This window comes from Octopus bimaculoides, chromosome 27, assembly GCF_046866305.1.
Source record: "Octopus bimaculoides isolate indiv1 chromosome 27, ASM4686630v1, whole genome shotgun sequence".
Taxonomy (NCBI): Eukaryota; Metazoa; Mollusca; class Cephalopoda; order Octopoda; family Octopodidae; genus Octopus; species Octopus bimaculoides.
The window spans coordinates 22,880,859-22,902,112 of NC_142954.1; the positions used below are offsets into that span (position 1 = coordinate 22,880,859).

At 40.1% G+C, this 21,254-nt stretch overlaps 2 protein-coding genes across 6 annotated transcripts in view; one reads left to right on the forward strand and one right to left on the reverse strand.

The window, feature by feature from the left end:
* LOC106882760 (adenylate cyclase type 6) overlaps window positions 1-21,254 on the reverse strand; it is a 103,815-nt gene that overhangs the window by 24,906 nt on the left and 57,655 nt on the right. For all 3 annotated transcript variants that reach the window (XM_089343671.1, XM_089343673.1, XM_089343672.1), the window contains 5 exons: window positions 18,042-19,240; window positions 16,976-17,125; window positions 14,064-14,185; window positions 4,945-5,184; window positions 3,104-3,262 (listed from right to left, as the gene is read on the reverse strand). In XM_089343671.1, the coding sequence (XP_089199797.1) occupies window positions 3,104-3,262; window positions 4,945-5,184; window positions 14,064-14,185; window positions 16,976-17,125; window positions 18,042-19,240 (1,870 nt within the window). The remainder of the gene's footprint in view (window positions 1-3,103; window positions 3,263-4,944; window positions 5,185-14,063; window positions 14,186-16,975; window positions 17,126-18,041; window positions 19,241-21,254) is intronic.
* LOC106876814 (cholecystokinin receptor type A) overlaps window positions 1-21,254 on the forward strand; it is a 156,580-nt gene that overhangs the window by 1,592 nt on the left and 133,734 nt on the right. For 2 of the 3 annotated variants that reach the window (XM_052977302.2, XM_052977297.2), the window contains exon 1: window positions 17,022-17,160. The exons of the other annotated variant lie outside the window; for it this stretch is intronic. The gene's annotated coding sequence lies outside the window, so the exon portion shown is untranslated. Of the gene's footprint in view, window positions 1-17,021; window positions 17,161-21,254 lie in introns of those variants that run through there. 3 annotated transcript variants of the gene reach the window in all.

The following is a 21,254-nucleotide window of genomic DNA, read 5'->3' on the forward strand; positions in this document are numbered from 1 at the left end:
GGAGTGAAACACGGGCTGTGACTGCAAGAGGAGATGCGGAGGCTGGAGAGGAATGAAGGTTAGTATGCTCCGTTGGATTTACAACATCGGAGTGCATGACGGACAAAGGACGTTGAGAGCAAAGTCAGGCTTAAGAGGGATTAAATGTGGTATTGCAGGAGAGGAGACCGCATCGGTTTGGACATGTGATGGGTACGAGTGAAGACAGGTGTGTACAGAAGTACCTGTTGCTGAAAGTGGATGATACCTGTGGAAGAGGGAAACCCAGGAAGACATGGAATTAAGGGGTGAGGACCGATCTTAAGATGTTGGGGCTCAAGTATACGAAGTTTCAAAGTGTTTCGGTACCAAAAACACTACATAAAACATAAATGTAAAAAGTGGTGTCCGTCAATTCAGAAAGATCCGAAATGACAATGGACCGAGATGTTTGGTGGGTCCAGATGGATAATATGCAATCTGAACCTTTCCCCCCTTATTTATTAATTTTTTTTACGGAATACCACGTTTTAGGCTATGGAGATTCCGATTCTGAAAAAAAAAAAAAATCGAAATTTTGAATTTGAGATTTTTGAAAAATTTTTTTTCAGCATCGGAATCTCCATAGCCTAAAACGTGGGATTCCGTAAAAAAAATTAATAAACAAGAGGGGAAAGGTTCAGATTGCATATTGTCCATCTGGACCGTTTGGTGGGGTTTTAGAGAAGACCCGTCCACGGACCCGAGTTCTAGAAGAGTTGTGTCCCATCCAACACACTTTTCATCCACTCCTACCCTAAGAAAAACCGAACTGCATCTTTCTCTTCCTCCCATTTGCTCTTCATAAACTACGATTGTTTTCCAGTCCCCTTTCTTACCCTTACTTCCCTGCTCACTGTATCGCTGCCACCCCACCCCCATAACCCTATTTTTCTACACGGGTTCTCCACTCAGATCCTTGTTACTTACGAGTATACCCGACCACCACACCACCCCCCCTTCTGCTCTTTCTTACTCTTTTGCTGTTTCATACACTCTCTCTTTCCCTTTGGTGACTCTCTCTCTCTTCTTCTCTTGTTTTTCCTCTGACTAAGTAACCAAGTATCACCTTTACACGAGCACCTTTATTCCTGGCATCTTTCTCGTACCTCTCTCTCACTGGGTAACCATGTACCCTCCTCTATAGCAAGACACCTATCTCTACCTCCCTACTTTGTGTCGTCTATCTGTCCAAATGTTTTAATGCCCTCCATTACGTTTTTGTTCCATTTATATATATATATATATATATATATATATATATATCGTCATCATCGTCGTTTAACGTCCGCTTTCCATGCTAGCATGGGTTGGACGATTTGACTGAGGACTGGTGAAACCAGATGGCTACACCAGGCTCCAATGTGATTTGGAAGAGTTTCTACAGCTGGATGCCCTTCCTAACGCCAACCACTCAGAGAGTGTAGTGGGTGCTTTTATATATATATATATATATATATATATATACGCTTAGTTTTAGAATGGTAGCAGCTGATGAAGGAAATGTTCTCTATGTGGCCTGTGTGTTTTCTGTACTCTGTTTATCATTTTGTCCACGTTTTTTTGCAACATCATGTACCCAGATATGCATCTATATATACATGTAGATGTAGGTATGTACATACATGTACGTATATATGCATATACTCATATATTATTTGTATTATATATATATAAAGTCAACAAATTGCTTAGCTTCAAATCAAGTAGATGGTGAGTCTGTGGTTTTCAGCTGTGACCAGACATGTAACTTAATACTATTCTGATAAGCACTGATTCATTAGAAACCCTGCTTGTCTTTTTGCTGGCACTTTAAATAGCCAGACACACATGTTTCATTTAATTAGTGTTTCCTACCAAATTACAATATCAAAAAATACAAGTGACATTTTTTTTCTTTACTGCTTGTTGACTTTCTGAAACTTAGCCTCTCTCACTTTAATCCAATGCAAAATGTTTTCATATTCAAATGTAATAAGTAAATCATTCTATGTATTATATTTCTCTGATAGGTTCTGATTAAATGACTGCTGGTGTTATAATGAAATATTCGTTACATAATACGCATGACTGAATCATCGTTGTCACTTCTAAAAAGATTTTGAAAGAAGGAAATGGGTGATTCCTAATGTTTCATATTTGATCAACAACTAATTACCACAACAATTTAAAGAGAATGATTGACCGTGTTTCTTGGAGGAATACTGAACGTATATATATATATGTATGTATATGTATGTATATATATATATATGTATGTATATATATATATATATATATATATATATATAGGTGCAGGCATGGCTGTGTGGTAAGAAGCTTACTTCCCAATCACATGTTTCCGGGTTCAGTCCCACTGTGTGACACCTTGGGCAAGTGCCTTCTACTATAGCCTCAGGCCGACCAAAGCCTCGTGAGTGGATTTGGTAGATGGAAACTGAAAAGAGCCCATTGTATATATGTATATATATGCGTGTGTGTGTGTAAGTATGTATATATATATATATATATATATATATATATATATATATATACTCAAGAAGAAGGCCCGTACTCCAGAAAAGAAGTGTTAAGGTCACTCCCTCCAGGTGAAAAGGGTTAGCCTGCAACAGGCCCGTGCCAGTGTCATGTACAAAGCACTTGTGTTGGTGCCATGTGAAGGCCCACTCTGTAAAGTGGTTGGCGTTAGGAAGGGCATGCAGCCATAGAAACCAAACCGAATCAAACTGGAGCCTGGTGCAGCTGTCCAGTTTGCCAGCCCTGGTCAAATCATCCTACCCATGCCAGCATGGAGAGTGGACATTAAATGAGGATGATGTCATCATCATCATTTAATGTCTGTTGTCCATGCTGGCATGGGTTGGACAATTTGACAGGGGCTGGAAAGCTGCACCAGACTCTCGTCTGATTTGACATGGTTTCTACAGCTGGATGACCTTCCTAATGCCAACCACTCCGAGAGTACAGTCGGAGCTTTTATATTTCACTAAAAATATACCAGTAATACCTTGTGGTTGCACTTCCCAGTGTGTTTATATGTGTGCGTGCATGTGTGTATGTGTTTGTTCATTTGTTATATACTCACCCTGGCCGACCACCAGCTTCCATTGCATTGGCTAAGGTCACATCATTAGACCACACATCAAACTGCCACTTGCGTAAACCCAACACACCACAGTGTACTCTGCCGCTGTGTATTCCAACACGCATATCTACGTTAGTCTGTGTGACAGCACGGACAAGGCTGAAAATATATGATATATATATATATATATAGATTGATGGATGGATGGATAGATAGATAGCTAGCTAGCTAAATAGATAGATTGGATAGCTAGCTAGCAAAATAGATAGATAGACAGATAGGCAGACAGAGATAGACAGACAGACAGATAGATAGACAGTCAGGTAGATAGACAGACAGATAGATAAACAGATAGATAGATAGGCAGACAGACAGATAGAAGAAAGATAGATAGACAGATAGATAGATAGAAAGATAGATAAACAGATAACATATACATATGCATATATGTATATGTCATCGTCCTTAAACAACCCTTATTCAGGGACCTTTTGAGTGGTATGGGCTACTCGATCTGAAGAAAATTCTAACTGGGCCCCACCTGCAAGGTCATGTGCTGTTTAACTTGATATGAGATCACCATGTCACGCACATATGGTTGTGATGCATGTGCCTGGTGTACCCTTATCAGACAGGCAGTCATGATGGGTATACTGGGTTTCATATATTTTACCCCAGTGTCACTTTGATGGCATGCACTGCTCTCTCACTCAATAATAATCATCATAATAATAATAATAATAATAATAATAATAATAGTAATAATAATAAATAATTTTAAATCAATGAAGAAAAGCGAAAATACTGGATAATTATAAATTCAAACTCAACAACAACAACGACAAAAAAAACAAACATAATAAAACAAAGCCTCTATTTAAAAATATTCTAAATATTTGGGAAGAAGGGGAGGCCCAAAACTTAGCAATTGTTGAAATATTTGGAAGGTTTAAACTGTCAAAAAATATAAATGATTGACAGATAAAAATTCTAACATAAACCAAATAAGAAAACTAACATTTTAAATTGACAGCACACTGCACTGATATATATATATATGTATATATATACAAACACACACACACATATATATATATACATACATATATATATATATATATATATATATATATATATATATATATATATATATATATATATATATATACATATATATATTTATGAATGACTACTTCTTCTAGCGTGTAAAAACTGCCTGTTGAAGGTAGTTTTCTCTTGTGTTTAAATGTACACTATTTTATATTGAGAATATGTTGTCTATTGGAGGCGCAATGGCCCAGAGGTTAGGGCAGCGGACTTGCGGTCATAGGATCGCGGCTTTGATTCCCAGACCGGGCGTTGTGAGTGTTTATTGAGCGAAAACACCTAAAGCTCCACGAGGCTCCGGCAGGGGATGGTGGCGAACCCTGCTGTACTCTTCCACCACAACTTTCTCTCACTCTTACTTCCTGTTTCTGTTGTGCCTGTAATTCAAAGGGTCAACCTTGTCACACTCTGTGTCACGCTGAATATCCCCGAGAACTACGTTTAGGGTACACGTGTCTGTGGAGTGCTCAGCCACTTGCACGTTAATTTCACGAGCAGGCTGTTCCGTTGATCGGATCAACTGGAACCCTTGACGTCGTAAGCGATGGAGTGCCAACAACAAAAATGTTGTCTATTGACTTTTTATACATGCCAGGCCACTGGTAGGGAAATTTCCAAAAAGAAACTCGTTAAGTCTTTAAATATGATATTTCAATATCGTCTAAAATAATATCTGGAAATATTCCCTGTAATTCAAACCATGATGACAATAAGTACGATTAGTAACAGCTTACCCGATAGCATCAATCATATCTAGTCCCATTTCAACGCAGCAGTGGGCATGGTCCTGTCTGGATTCTGGTAAACCACTCACACAGTAGTAGCAGTCTCCAAGGATTTTAATACGTAGACAGTGGTTCTCGTTGGCCAAGCGGTCGAATCGTGCAAACAGTTCGTTGAGGAGCTGCACCAAGTCTTTGGCTGTGCACTCGGAGGAGAGTTCCGTGAAGCCACAAATGTCAGCAAAAAGGATGCTAAAGGAGAAGGAGAAAGAGAGAGAGATAGAGAGAGAGAGAGAAGGGAAGGGAAGAAAAAGTAAAGAAAGGTTAAAAAAGAAAAGGATATAAAACAACATAAAATGACTAAAATTTGATGAGATAAAATGGCTGCTCTTTTCAAGTACATTATAGTATATATACAGGTGCAACTGTGGTCGAGAAGCATGCTTTCTAGCTGTGTGAACTTGGTTCAATCCCGCTGTGTGGCACTTTGGGCCAGTGCCTGCTACTGTAGGCCTGGGTGAACCAAAACCGTATTTATACTCAAAGTAATATGCCATCTACTAAATCCACTTACAAGGCTTTGGTTGGCCCGAGGCTATGGTAGAAGACACTTGCCCAAGGTACCATGCAGTGGGACTGAACTTGGTTTGCTTGCTCGTCACCGCTCAACTCATGGACACAAGTAACGATTTCTTTACCGAATTGTTACTGGCGACGAAAAATGGTGTCTGTACACCAATATGAAGCAGCGTAAGGAATGGCTTAGCCCCGGTAAACAAGCGACCCCACGCATGAAACAAGATTTTCATCTGTGTAAAATGATGTTGTGCGTATGGTGGGACTGGGAAGGGATTATCCATTACGAATTGCTTGAATGGAATCAAACGGTCAATGCAGAACTCTATGTTCAACAGATGGAACGACTCAACATGGCTATTCAAGAGAAAAGACCTAATCGGCAGCATGGAGTTCTTCTGCTGCATGACAACGGCCGCCCTCATATCGCCAATATGACCAAGGAAGCCATTCAAACGCATGGCTGGGAAGTGCTGCCACACCCGCCATACTCTGCTGATTTGGCACCAACAGATTTCCACCTCTTTCGATCTCTTTCAAATGCTATGCACGGAGTTTCATTCAATAATGATGCAGAATTGAGAGCTTGGTTGGATCGGGTGATTTCTACCAACGAGGTATTGAAAATCTTGTTGAACGTTGGGAAGAAGTTGTAAACAGCAATGGTGAATACATTATTCATTAATTAGTTGTTAATTTTTATTAAACATTTTGAAAAATTAAAATTAAAAAAACGGCGGGAACTTAGTTGCCAACCTAATATATTCATCTGACTGTGTACAAGATTGTTTGTGTGCTCGTATGTGCATCTGTGCAAAAATGTGCAACTGTGTGTGTTTGTGTGAGTATATGTGTATCTGTGCGCAAGTGTGTGTGTGCATGTGTATGTGTGTGTGCTTGTACATATGTATGTGCTTGCGTATATAAGTGAGTGCATGTGTATGGGTGTATTTGTGCGAATGTGTGTGTATAAGAGTGTGTAAATGCATATGTGTGTAAATGTGTGTGTGTATCTCAGTCTGAGTGTGTGTGTGCATATGTGTGAGTACTTGTGCACGAGTGTGTGTGTGTGTGTTCATGTGTATGTGTGTATGGGAATATGTGACTGTGTGTGTATGGGAGTGTGTGTCGTGTGCAGAAGTGTGTATGTATGCATGTGTGTGTGTGTGTGTGCATGCTTATATGAGTGAATGATTGTGTGTATATGTGTGTATGTGTATGTGTGTGTGTTGTGTGGAAATAAAGACACTGAAAGAATGAAGACACAAAGAATGTTTGTCAAAAGCAAATTGGCAGGAGGAGGAGGTGGAGTTGGAGAGGAGGAGGAGGCAGAGGTAAAAAAAAATTAAAGAAAAGTAAAATAAAAGTACAATAAAAAAGCAAATAAATGAAACATAGAATGAATAAAAAAGGAATAAAAATAATGTAAAAAGAAACAAGAAGCTGTCTTTCCCCCCCTCCCTGTTGTCTTGTTGTTGTTGTTGTTGCTGTCACTATTTTTTATTATGCATTTTGTTGTTGTCATTGTTGTTGTTTGTCAATCTGCTAAAGGTAAACCTAATTGTCAAGGCAGACATCAGAAACAACAACAACAGAAAAAACACAAAGAAAGAAAGAAAGAAAAACGGAATAAAATAAAACAAACAAACTAAAGAAGGAAAAAAACGATCCGGGGGGGGGGGTGAAGGGGGGGGGGGTGGCAACAAAGCCATGAAGCAATTATCGTTTTACAGGTATCTCCACAGAACAATACAATGACAAGTATAACAACAGCAGCAGCAGTAGTAGTAGTAGTAGCAATAGTAGTAGGGGTGGTAGTTGGAGTAGTAGTAGTAGTAGTAGGAACAATACTGATAATCAGGATAAGGAGGACTTTTACCATTCTCATGACATAGAACAGCTTTTATGCCTGATGACAACAACAACAACAACAATAACAATAGGGAAAGAAACAGAGAGAGAGAGAGAGAGAAACAGAGTGAAAGAGGGAGGGCAGACAGAGAGAACAATAATGATTTCTCACATAAATAATAGTAATGAGACAAACAATATTAAGGAAAAAAAATAGATGAATAAATAAATAAATAGATAAATAATAATAATAATAATAATAATGATGATGATGATGATGGGCAAGAAAAGCCCCTTCACGGCTAAACTAAAAGCAAAAGAAATAGACAGAGAAAAATCCCAGCAATGGTTGAGAAGCTCAGGACTCAAAGCAGAGACTGAAGGATTTTTAATTGCTGCACAAGACCAAAGCCTCCCCCCACCGGAATTTACCAAAAACATGTAATGAAAAGAAACATAACAAGTAACTGCAGAATATGTGGAGATGGACAAGAAACAATAAATCATAATTCCAAAGGGGAATTATTCAAACCCCAAAGAAGTCCTCTCAACACATGGCTACGATGCTCCCCCACTACTTCTGCTCATGATCAGAGATGCACATATTGTCAGCCACCGAGAGACATGCTCAACTGGTTAAGGTCAAACAACTGACAAGCAAATCTGTGGTATTGAGCAGAATATTTGCTGCAGCCCATCTTTTTATACCAAGACAAAGCAATGTATACGAGGTTTTGCAAACAACTTGCACATACAAGTGCTACCAATCAAATGCTCCACATACTGGAAGCCAGCAAGTGTATGGGGTCATCAGGAGAGAATGTGCGCCGTTTCGGGGCCTCCCTCTCGATGACATTATTGCGCACCAGCCCCCACCACCACTGATATGAGGCCAACTGGTTATCAAATAAAGCTTAATATTCTTCTAGCCATCGCTCATCGTCTCTTTTTAACCAAATCCATTGGCTGGCCATTTCTACTGTAGTTTGAATATCAATCATGGTGGTATTTACTGTGAAGAAGTGCCACTCCCAAACAGCTGAAGGAATCCAGGGTAGAGGTAGACCCAGGAAGACATGGGATGAGGTGGTGAAGCATGACTTTCGAACATTGGGCCTCACAGAGGCAATGGTGAAAGACCAAGACTTCTGGGGATATGCTGTGACTGTGAAGACCCGGTAAATAAAGTGAGTTCATGGCTGTATCCAACACCAGTTTCGCATAACCAGCCCCAACCCATTCAAAAGTACCTTGGATTGTAGGGTGACCTGCTGTGCTTGAGGAGACCTATTGAGTCAAGTACATCAACATCAAAATGAAAATCAAATGGAAATTGTAGTTGTGATCCCCGTGCCAGTGGCACGTAAAAAGCACCATCCGAACGTGGCCAATGCCAGCGCCACCTTGACTGGCTTCCGTGCCAGTGACATGTAAAAAGCACCAACTGATCGTGGTCGTTGCCAGCCTCCTCTGGCCCCTGTGCTGGTGGCACGTAAAAAGCACCCACTACATTCACAGAGTGGTTGGCATTAGGAAGGGCATCCAGCTGTAGAACCACTGTCAGGTCAGACTGGAGCCTGGTGCAGCCTCCTGGCTTCCCAGACCCCAGTCTAACCGTCCAACCTATGCTAGCATGGAAAACGGACGTTAAATGATGATGATGTTATTGTTGGGCCTAACGATAACAACAGTTGCCTCACACTGTGTCCAACGAAACTTCTACATCCGACTTCGATTGAAAAATGCTACTGCCAATTAGTTAAGATCAGAAGTCAATTATTAACCAATGCTACTCCCAATTAGTTAAGATCAGAAGTCACTTATTAACCACAGCACTGCTATAAGAAAATACTATAAACATAGGCAGTTGTCGTTGTTGTTGTTGGCACTCCGTCGCTTACGACGTCGAGGGTTCCAGTTGATCCGATCAACGGAACAGCCTGCTCGTGAAATTAACGTGCAAGTGGCTGAGCACTCCACAGACACGTGTACCCTTAAAGTAGTTCTCGGGGATATTCAGCGTGACACAGTGTGACAAGGCTGGCCCTTTGAATTACTGGCACAAGAGAAACAGGAAGTAAGGGTGAGAGAAAGTTGTGGTGGAAGAGTACAGCAGGGTTCGCCACCATCCCCTGCCGGAGCCTCGTGGAGCTTTAGGTGTTTTCGCTCAATAAACACTCACAACGCCCGGTCTGGGAATCGAAACCGCGATCCTATGACCGCGAGTCCGCTGCCCTAACCACTGGGCCATTGCGCCTCCACAAACATAGACAGTAAGAGTCCAGTTTTGTCCATTTACACACTTTTTGAAAGAATTATTGTTGTTGTTGTTGTTGTCCTTATTTTGAATGTCATTTTTGTGAGTGTGACTAACAACTGATTTGTCACGTTATATTTAAGGTGTTTTATTAAAATTTAATATTTAAATAAAATACAAAGACAAAAACAGAAAATGTACAGAAGCATCAGTTGCCGTCCCCACCCATGCAGACACTACCCCCCCACCACCAGATCCAAGTACGCAACTGGTACTTATTTTATTGAGCCTGAAAGGACGAAAGGCAAAGTTGGCATTGGCACCGACCGATGCCAGCGTGGACAACAGACGTTAAATGATGATGGTGATGATAACACAAGGATTTTGTCTGATGCTCTAACGATTCTAAAAATATACCAAAAACAACAATAATAACAATTGTCTTTTTTAATTTTTTAATGCACGAGGTCTGAAATTTTTTTTGCGGAGGGAGGTGTATGTGGGGGCAGGTATTGAAATGGTTCTTATTTCATCGACCCTGGGAGGATAAAAGGCAAAGATGGTGTTGGCTGGATTTGAACTCAGACTGTAGAGACAACGTCAAGCATTTTGTCTGATGCTCTGACAATTCTAATAATAATAATAATAATAATAATAATAATAATAATAATAATAATACGAACAACAACAACACTTGTGATAAATGGAATAATGGAAATAGTAGTAGCAGTAGTAGCAGTAGTAGTAGTAGTAGTAGTAGTAGTAGTAGTAGTAGCAAGACAGAAAAATAACTAGACAAAGAGTGAAGAAGAAATAGACAAAACACAAAAACGACCTACTCTTTCTACCTGCTCCCGCTGCCACTCTCACCACCACCACCATCACTACCGCCACCGCTGACCGCCCACCCACCACACACCCGGTCAATGCATAAATGAAAAGAACTTGAAAAATGAACAGATGTCAACCACCTTTGGCCATTGGTCAGTTAATACAAGATGACCGGAAGAACCTCTTTTGTAAGTGCCTCTTGGTGATGATTACAGTGAGATTTTTCCAGACTTGCAGACCAAAGAATCGGTTGAGAAGTCAAAGACAACACAAAAGAGAATAAGTGCTTCTTTTCTTTCTTTTTTTTTTTTTAAATTTTCTTTTCTTGTTTTTCTTGTGTTTGTTTTCGCTTTGTGTTTGAAAGGTTTCTTACTAAGACATAAAGATTAGGTCAAATATATCAGGTATAAAGCATAAAGAACAGATTGTGCTTCACTACCCCACACAAAACTGCACCACCGCACCACACCATAACATGTTAACCCACACAATGCTATGTTAACTCTGTAGAACAGCACACCGCCCCACACTGCACCAAGCTGCGTTACATCACGCATTGTCACTGTAAGTCGCAACAAAGCGCGTCGCACTGCATCATACAACGCTGCGATGATCTGCGCCACATTATAGTACACTTCACCTTGTTTCATCCCAACCAACATCGCGCCATTCCATAAAAACAGAACAAAAGAAACCCAAAACAAGCCGAAACAAAAGAACCTGAAAAGCGCCGACAATATTGTGGAAATTGGGAAACTCAACAAGATTCAAACAGCCTTTGACTGATATTTCCGAATGATAATTACTTATTATTATTATTATTATTATTGATGTTAGTGTTGTTGTTGTTGTTATTTATTATTTATTATTATTGACATGAAGGAGGCAGCAAGCTTGCAGAATTGTTAGCATGCCGGGAAAAATGCTTAGCAGTATTTCGTCTGTCTTTAGGTTCCGTGTTCAAGTTCTGCTGAGGTCGATTTCATCTTTCATCCTTTCGGGATCGACTAATTGAGTACCAGTCAAGTACTGGGGTCGATGTAATCTACTGGCGCCCTCCCCCAAATTTCAGGCCTTGTGCCTAGAGTAGAAAGGATTATTATTATTATTGTTACCTCCACCGAGGAAGGAGGCTATGTTTTCATCGGCGTTGGTTTGTCCGTCTGTCCGTCTGTGTGCAAAATAACTCAAAAAGTTGTGAACGGTATTTAATGAAACTTGCATAAAAAGTTGGTAATGACACAAGGAACAGATGATGAAATTTTGGTAGTGATCTGGGAATTTTTATGGATTCTTGAAGGATTTTTCATTTGTTATATTTACTTCACGTAAAATACACCATTTTGAGCGTGGCCGTTGCCAGTACCGCCTGACTGGCCTTCGTGCCGGTGGCACGTAAAAGCACCCACTACACACTTGGAGTGGTTGGCGTTAGGAAGGACATCCAGCTGTAGAAACTCTGCCAGATCAGATTGGAGCCTGATGTAGCCATCTGGTTCACCAGTCCTCAGTCAAATCGTCCAACCCATGCTAGCATGGAAAGCGGATGTTAAACAACGACGATGATGATGAAGTATTACAATGTTACTTTCTTTGATTATCTCTCTAGAAACCATGTTCATCGTTTCTGCGTAACCTATGGTGGCGTTGCTGTTTCCAAAGTTTTACTTTTGTTTCTCTATTAGTAATTTTACTCGCGTATCTATCTTAAAATGAGCTGCTTGGCAGAGGTCTTCGGAGGATGATATGACAAGCCTTGGCTATTGGGATTGACTCAAAAAGTCAACCTTGACGGAATTTAAACTCAGAACATAACAATGTATGAGATGCCACTAAGCATTTCACTCAGTCTGCTAAAAATTCTGCTTGCTTGTTGCCAAAAAATAATATTGGTTTCAAATTTTGGCACAAGGCCAGCAAGTTCAGTGGAGTGGGAGTTAGTCAATTACATCGACCCCAGTGTTCAACTGGTACTTAATTTATCGACCCCCAAAAAGATGAAAGGCAAAATTGACCTCAGCAAAATTTGAACTCAGGACGTAAAGACAGGCAACATACCACTAAACATTTTATCAGGCATACTCTTTTACTCTTTTACTTGTTTCAGTCATTTCACTGTGGCCATGCTGGAGCACCACCTTTAGTCGAGTAAATCGACCCCCAGGACTTAGTCTTTGTAAGCCTAGTACTTATTCTATTGGTCTCTTTTGCCGAACAGCTAAGTTACGGGGACGTAAACACACTAGCATCGGTTGTCAAGCGATGTTGGGGAGACAAACACAGACACACTAACATATACACACACATACATATACATATATATATCTAAATATATACGACAGGCTTCTTTCAGTTTCCATCTACCAAATCCACTCACAAGGCTTTGGTCGGCCCAAGGCTATAGTAGAAGGCACTTTCCCAAGGTGCCACACAGTGGGACTGAACCCGGAACCATGTGGTTTGTAAGCAAGCTACTTACCACACAGCCACTCCTACACCTATGTTAATGATTCTACCAGCTTACCATCTTCGTTATGTATAATAAATATCCTTTTCTACTCTAGGCACCAGGCCCTAAATTTTAGGGGAGGGGGCCAGTCGATTAGATCAACCTCACTATGCAACTGGTACTTAATTTATGAACCCTGAAAGGATGAAAGACAAAGCTGACCTCAGCAGAATTTGAACTCAGAACGTAGCAATGGGTAAAATACCACTAAGCACCTGGCATCTTAATGAATCTACCAGTTTGCCATCTTCGTTATGTGTAATAAATATTGAAGCTGAAAGTTACCAGGAATTTTATTCTTGCCTGGTTTCTAAATATTATTAATTTACTGTGTCAGAATTTATTATGCATTGGGTTCCATGAATTCAATTAGCATTTATATAACGAACTACAAATTATCTCTACATATATAATATCACTCATATTTTTCATTAATCTAATCATTAATATTTATAATTCAAGTCTCGTTAGACTCATCAGAACTTGCTCGTTCGCAATGCAAATGTCACATTCCTGATATTGTTATTTTCAACTAAAATTCTTGAAGGCAGTGCCCCAGCATGACCACAGTCTAACGACTGAGGCAAGTAAGAGGTTGAATGACCTGCAAGAAATAGCAGTGAAATCTTCCTTGAAACATCCTATTGTCTTGAGAAAAAGAAGGACACATTAGATAATGTATCGGGATGGTCATGGTTGGAACGCCTTTAATATAGGTCTCTGCAATCAGGAATCTGACTAGCCACAGCTGAGGACAGGTCTGGACTTCACCGACCCAGTAACAGCAGCCATTCTCCTCCTACTATTCCTCTTCCTAATTCTCCTCATCATTATCAACGTTACGACGACCATGATGATGACCACCACCATCAATATCAACATCATCATCATCATCAGCACCATTGTCATTACTAACCTTACCACCACCACCACCACCACCACCACCATCATCATCACTAACCTAACCACCATCATCATTGTCAGCATCACCACTACCACCACCATCACTTGTCATCGCTAACCTCATTGCCCCAACCATCATCATCAATAACAACAACAAGAACATTCTCCTCTCTCTCTCTCTCTCTCCCTCTCTCTGTTTCTTACCTGACGCTGTCATATCGTTTCAGGTAAATCTTGTGGAACATTGTGTGTTTTGGTTGTCCTGTTATGTCGGACTTCATCTCCATGGCGATGTGCTGTGGTAGGACGGACAACAACAGACTCTCCTGGTTGTGGGCATGGTCGGAAAAACAAAAAAAAAGAAATTTTTAAAAAATGGAAGAAAAAAGACAAAAATATCAAAGAAAAAAACCAAAAAGAATAAAAACATAAAAAAAAAACCTTCAACTCCATCGACCCTCGACGGTAAAAGCCCCTAGGAAAATACTGATTCCAATTTTGGGCACAAGGCCAGCAATTTCGAGGGAGAGGGATAGTTGATTACATCAACCCCAGTGGTTTACTGGTATTTAATTTATCGACCCCAAAAGATGAAAGACAAAGTTGACCTTGGCGGAATTTGAACTCAGAACGATGAAATGCTGCTAAGCATTTTGCCAGCTCATTGCCTGAATAGCAGTAACAACAACAACAATAATAATAATGTTTTCTATTATAGGTACAAGGCCTGAAATTTGGCTGGGTGGTGACTAGTTGATCATATTGACCCCAGTGTTTCACTGGTACTTAATTTATCGACCCTGAATGGATGAAAGGCAAGGTCGACCGTGGCAGAATTTGAACTCAGAACATAATGTGTGTGCACGTGTGTATGTGTGTTTATATGTGTCTATGTGTGTGTATGTGCATATGTGTGTGCATGTGTATGTGTGTGTACATGTGTATGTGTGAGTATTTGTGTGTATGTATGTGTGTGTGCAGGTATGTGTATGTATATGTATATATATATATATATATATATATATATATATATATATTTTTGTGTGTGTGATTTTATGCATATGTATATGACAGCGTGTATATAAATGTTTACGGCTTTACGCATATGCGTATCTCTATGCGTGCACACACACACATGTGTGTGTGGCCGAATGCCTCCGTTGTGTGACCCCCAAAAGCGCAAGCTGTTTGCCAGCCACAAACTTCTGAAGAGAAGCATTTCCCATTGCATTTCTCTCTTCTCTCTGACATTGAGATTTCTATGGCTATCTAATTCATTCCATGGGCTGGATTAATTAAAGAACGGCATAATTACAGCAGAAATTTAAATAAATGAATAAATAAATAAACAAACGAATGAATATCATAATTGGAAATGGAATAAAGCAAAAATTATGCGGACGTATTCGAGTGCTCCCACCTACTCTCTCTCTCGAGAGAGATTCAATCAAGGTTTACGTCAACCCGGTCACCCCCCACCACCACCATCAGTGCAAAAACTTCCCACTCATTCGAAAATTTCATTCACACACAAACACACATTCATTCACACACATATATGTACACACAAACTTGCATCTGACATTCATACACACACACACATACACACACACACTCAGTTGCACTCACTGAAGCATACACAAACACACACATAATGATGACAATGACGACGATGATAATGATGATGATGATGATGGTGGTGGTGATGATGGTCAAGCACACAGTCATATATATATATATATATATATATATATATATATATATATATATATATATATATATATATATATGTATATATATATATATACACACACATACAATCATGTATATATACATATATGCATTTCTTCATCAGAATATATTGCCATCATCATCATCATCATCATCATCATCCTAATCATGATCAAAACCACCATGATCGTCTTCATCATTTTCAGCATCATCATCATCATCATCACCATCACCATCATCATTGTTGTAGTCACCATCATCTTCTTCAGTATCATCATCATCTAATTATCATCAACAACATCATCATCTAATTATCATCTAATGAAAATTTAGTGAGAATAATACAGTAATAAACTAATTTTGAAGATAGGCGCAGGCGTAGCTGTGTGGCAAGAAGCTTGCTTCCCAACCACATGGTTCTGGGATCAGTTCCACTATGTGGCACCTTGGGCAAGTGTCTTCTACTATAACCTCAGGTCAACCAAAGCCTTATGAGTGGATTTGGTAGACGGAAACCTGAAAGAAGCCCATCGTACATATATGTATATATATATATATATATATATATATATATATATATGTATATGTTTGTGTGTCTGTGTATTATCCTCCCCACCATCGCTTGACAACCAATGTTGGTGTGTTTCCATCACCGTAACTTAGTGGTTTGGCAAAAGATACCAATAGAATAAGTACTAGGTCAATTCGTTCGACTACAGGCAGTGCTCCAGCATGGCTGTGGTCAAATGACCGAAACAAGTAAAAAAGATGTAATAATCCTCCATTCTTCTTTATAATGTCTTGTATATGTGTATATATATACATATACATACCACTGCAATCAAGGTAGAACTCTCCTGCAAATAGTTATTATTCTAGATGTAAACACTAAGAATGGTCTCTTTTTTCTTTCCTTTCTTTAAGTTATTAATCTTCTATGAAGTAAAAAAAACAAACAAACAAGCAAACAAACAAATATATTTCATTATTTTCGTCCAAGTTGTAATTAATTTCATCTTTTGTGAAATGTCTCATTTCTTAAAATTAATAAGTTTTTGGCCATATCATGCTGAAGATTTCTAAAAAGAATGAAATACATGATTAGCATCAATTAAAAATTGTGAACTTTGTGGTGAATAAACAAAGAAAAGACACTAATTATGTGAATTCTATGCACATTTACCTCGTAATTCCTTAATTTCAAATTCAAAATTCTAATCCTTTCTCATGTTGTGAAGAGATAATTTGTTTCTCTGTATTAACTGCCCTCACTAGAGGGAGCCACATGTAGTGAAATACATGTATTACACTTAACAGAGACGACAAATGATGCAAAGTCATGAATAAATTTATTTCATTTGTTAGCATCATCATCATCATCTTACCTGTTGTTGATTCTCTCGTTGTGTATGCAGCCTCATCTGTATCCATCGCCGGGTTTCCAGGAAGGCCTTCCTCTGGGATGATTCACATGGATAGCGAGTGAACACTCCAGCTATGTTCACAGCTAGAAATAGCAGCGCATTGCAGGAAGCCTGGCAGGAATGGAAAGTAATTTAGTAACAGACAGGTAAGTCATCATCATCATCATCATCGACTTTATCCTTACCATCATTATTCATATCATAATCATCATTAGTATCAACATTATCATCTTTGTCATCATTATCATCATCATCATCATCATTGTCCTCTTGCTCTCCACCTCTTCCTTTCCTCTCCCCCTCTCTTCTCATCTCCTCTATCCTCCTCTCTACTTCCCCTTCCAATCATCATCATCACCATCATCTAACGTTGCTGTCATCATTGTCATCAACAGGAAGGGGCAGATAAAGTAGCCCAGATCCTCCTCAAAAAACGCACTCGAATATTTTTAACAAGGAACAACAGTTCGCATAATGTAGTCCTAGATACACTATGATTGCAAAAAGAAAAAAAAGAGAGAGATGTGAGTGTCATGGCCAGAATGTCTTTGATCCTCATTGCCATCATCTGGTGACCCCTCACCCCTAGTCAAGCCAAGTCTCAACCCCAACTAACTCCTTCCCTAACCCTAACCCTCCTTATCTAATACAAGCCAAAGTTAACAAATTCACTTTTCAAAATAGTTTCCAAGGCGGAAGTAATAATAATAAGTTCTAATCAAGAATTTTTAAATGAATAGCATGAGACCTTTTGGTTTTCTCTTCTCTTAAATTCTGGCCATCGTTTAGTATTCCTAGATTGCGTGTGTTGGAAATTCTGGTTTAGCTGATGGCTGTCACGTCCAAAGCTAGTGACCTGAGGTTGATAAGGCGGTGGCTTTGCTTTCAGGGTGACCCCAGGCCACAAATATTTACAGAGAGAGGAAAGGAAGGAGGGAGTTAAAATCAGGAGTCACAATAGAATACACACAGAGAAAAATAAGATGAAAAAATGATAAAATAATTAGTGAAGGAGTTTAATAAATACCTGTTTTGTGGTGAAAACTTCGTAGTAGTTTAGCAGCAGAGTAGCAACGAGGTCGATGAGGCAGAGCAGAATACCACTCAACATGGCCAGCTGCATTTCGAGAGGTAGCAGAGCGTAAATTAAATAGACACAGAATACTACACACCAAACGCCTTCTGTCATGCTGTGGAGGTTGCTGGTTGTAATGACTGTGATAAGAATGAGGCACAGAATAAAGATCATTGCGAAGCACATGTAGCGCATGTGCGTACGAGTGAAGCAACTCTTGTTGCAAACGACCACCTGTATGAGCAGGGCGATAAAGGTGAGCGAGAGGACAGTACCGGGAGCGAAATGCTTCATGCCTCCGACGTAATAGATGATGATGAGAAGGATGCAAATGAACGAGACGAGGAGTATGAAGAGTGTGAGATTGGTTTTGTTCAGTTTGAAGAAATAACGCTGGTAGAGCTCTTCCAGGGTTTTGTTAAAAATTTTCGACTGGAACGGCTTCCGAAGGAACCGCAGACTGAATTGTCCGCAATCCGTATCAGAGAACACCGGTATCTCAGTGGTCAAATGTTCAGTTTTAATGTCTTTTGAAGCAGGTTGGCTCTCTTCTGCCTCAAACCGTTCCTCGGCACGGTCCCACGCTGTCTTGCGCATCTGAGAACTGCTACGAGAAACAGAGCGCTGCTGTTGAGAAATCGGTGAAATTCTCCCAGACTTGGTAAACGCCTGGGAGGTTTTTTTCTTGATGATGGCATTTCCATTCGCACAATGGTTTGATGTCAGCAAAGAATTTTCCAGATTTTTATTCTGTGAGCAAGTGGTCAGAGGTAACGACGGTACTTCCAGGCTATCACTGGTTGAGCAATGGATGGTCACATTAGCATTCAACTCCACACCATTACTATTTGAATGGTCGATGGGGCTTACCGGGGGTGACATGGGTGACACGGGGGACTGCGGGTTCTTTGATGAGTTCATGACCGTGCCACTCACAGTGTGTTGTTCCAAGCTGTTGGTCTCTTGTACCTCTGTGTTTACACTCAGTCCGTTCATCATATTCGAGGGTTTCAGGTATTCCACGTTGGGGCCTTTCTTTGCCGGTAGGATTTCTTCTTGGTTCTTGGTCGGCTCTGAACAATTTCTCTCGTTAATTGTCTCCTTGGCCCCTTCAGTTGGGCTTTGCTGCTTTGATTGGTCTGCATTTTGTTCTACAATTGACAAAAGATTAAAAAAAAAAATAAAAAAAAAGCAATAAATAATAATGGTTACCACAGTATGGAGAAAGGACATTAAAAGATGGTGATTGATGATGGTGATGATGATGATGGTGATGATGATGATGGTGATGATGATGATGGTGGTGATTGATGGTATGATGGTGGTGATGATGATGGTGATGATGTTGATGGTGATGATGAAAATTAAATGATGTAAATATCAATATATGTGTGTGTGTGTATATTGTTATTTTTTTCTATTTGTAATTAAAACAGAACAGGGTGAGTTTGGCTCTTTCCAAGGCCAAGGTCAGTCCTCTCATTGGTCGCTTGTAGTAGCACACACATTTGACCTCTGCTGACCGCAAGGGTGTGATGCCTCTTTTGCTTCCTGATTGCACTACTACTCCTGCCGCTACTACTACTACTACTGCTACTAATAATAACAATGAAAATAGTGATTTGTCTGGAGACAAACACACACATGTGACACCGTTTATATCCTGCTGACAGAACATATACAATCTCATTATACAATCTCATTACCACTTCTGCCACCGCTGCTGCCAATGCCATCACCATCTTACTGGAAACAGCTTGGAAACTACATGATGGTTCTGTCTTTTGTCACCCTGTCTCTGTCTCTCTCTAGTTGTCAGTCCAATATCTGCCTCTTTCTATGATGCTACATGAAATCTGTTGGCCTGCCATTTGACACCTTCCAAGCGGCAGGTCATGACATGGACTAATTTAAAACTTCTCAAAATAACCCACCCCGCAACTAGAAAATGATGATACCTGGGACCTCTGAACTTTACCCAAGAAACCAGACAACTGGTTAACCCTTTACGCTTATTGCATGGCTCTGGATACCAAGCATGGAAATATCCCCTAGAACCCGTGTCGTTTGAAGAATGCATTCATTAGTGACCTTAGGTTCTGATTCTGGGCTCCAAAAGTCTTTAAATCAGGACCGACCTCCTCAAAAACCTGTAGCAAATCAAAGGAAGGATATTCCCGAAACTGACGCTCGGGGTCAGCTACCAAACCTATCTCAAAGAAATAGAAATACAGGACAGAAATTGACTAAGGAGGAATATATCGATACTTATTATTATTCAACACTAAACCCAGAAACATCAACCACACAAAAAGAGACCTACAATATCTGGAGGTGCAAAAACCCGCATAGCAGGCTCTTTGTTGTTGGCACTCCGTCGCTTACGACGTCGAGGGTTCCAGTTGATCCGATCAACGGAACAGCCTGCTCGTGAAATTAATGTGCAAGTGGCTGAGCACTCCACAGACACGTGTACCCTTAACGTAGTTCTCGGGGATATTCAGCGTGACACAGTGTGACAAGGCTGACCCTTTTGAATTACAGGCACAACAGAAACAGGAAGTAAGAGTGAGAGAAAGTTGTGGTGGAAGAGTACAGCAGGGTTTGCCACCATCCCCTGCCGGAGCCTCGTGGAGCTTTAGGTGTTTTCGCTCAATAAACACTCACAACGCCCGGTCTGGGAATCGAAACCACAATCCTATGACCGCGAGTCCGCTGCCCTAACCACCGGGCCATTGCGCCTCCACATAGCAAGCTGTACATGGACAGTAATAAACTAGGAGCTATGAGATGTGATATCCTAAAAAATGAAAGTTTAACTGACAACAAAATTAACAAAATAGTCAGATCAGTCAAAAGTCAGCTTAGTATAACACACACTCACTTCTAACCACGGGCAAAACGCTCTGAAATCACTAACTCAAACCAGCAAACTAGGGACACGGGATCTTATGAAGGTGGACCACCAGTTGATACTAAATACACTATAAATGACCACATCAGCAATGAACTGTTATCTAATACAACCACATCACTCTTTCCACGAAAGAACCCCGTTTCCCAAAATTATTAATACAAATAAGAAGAGAAAAGTAATCAAAGGAGTTGATTAAGCACTTGGAGAGCTCCTTGAGAATAGAGAAAATGCCCTCGGAGTGATTGATC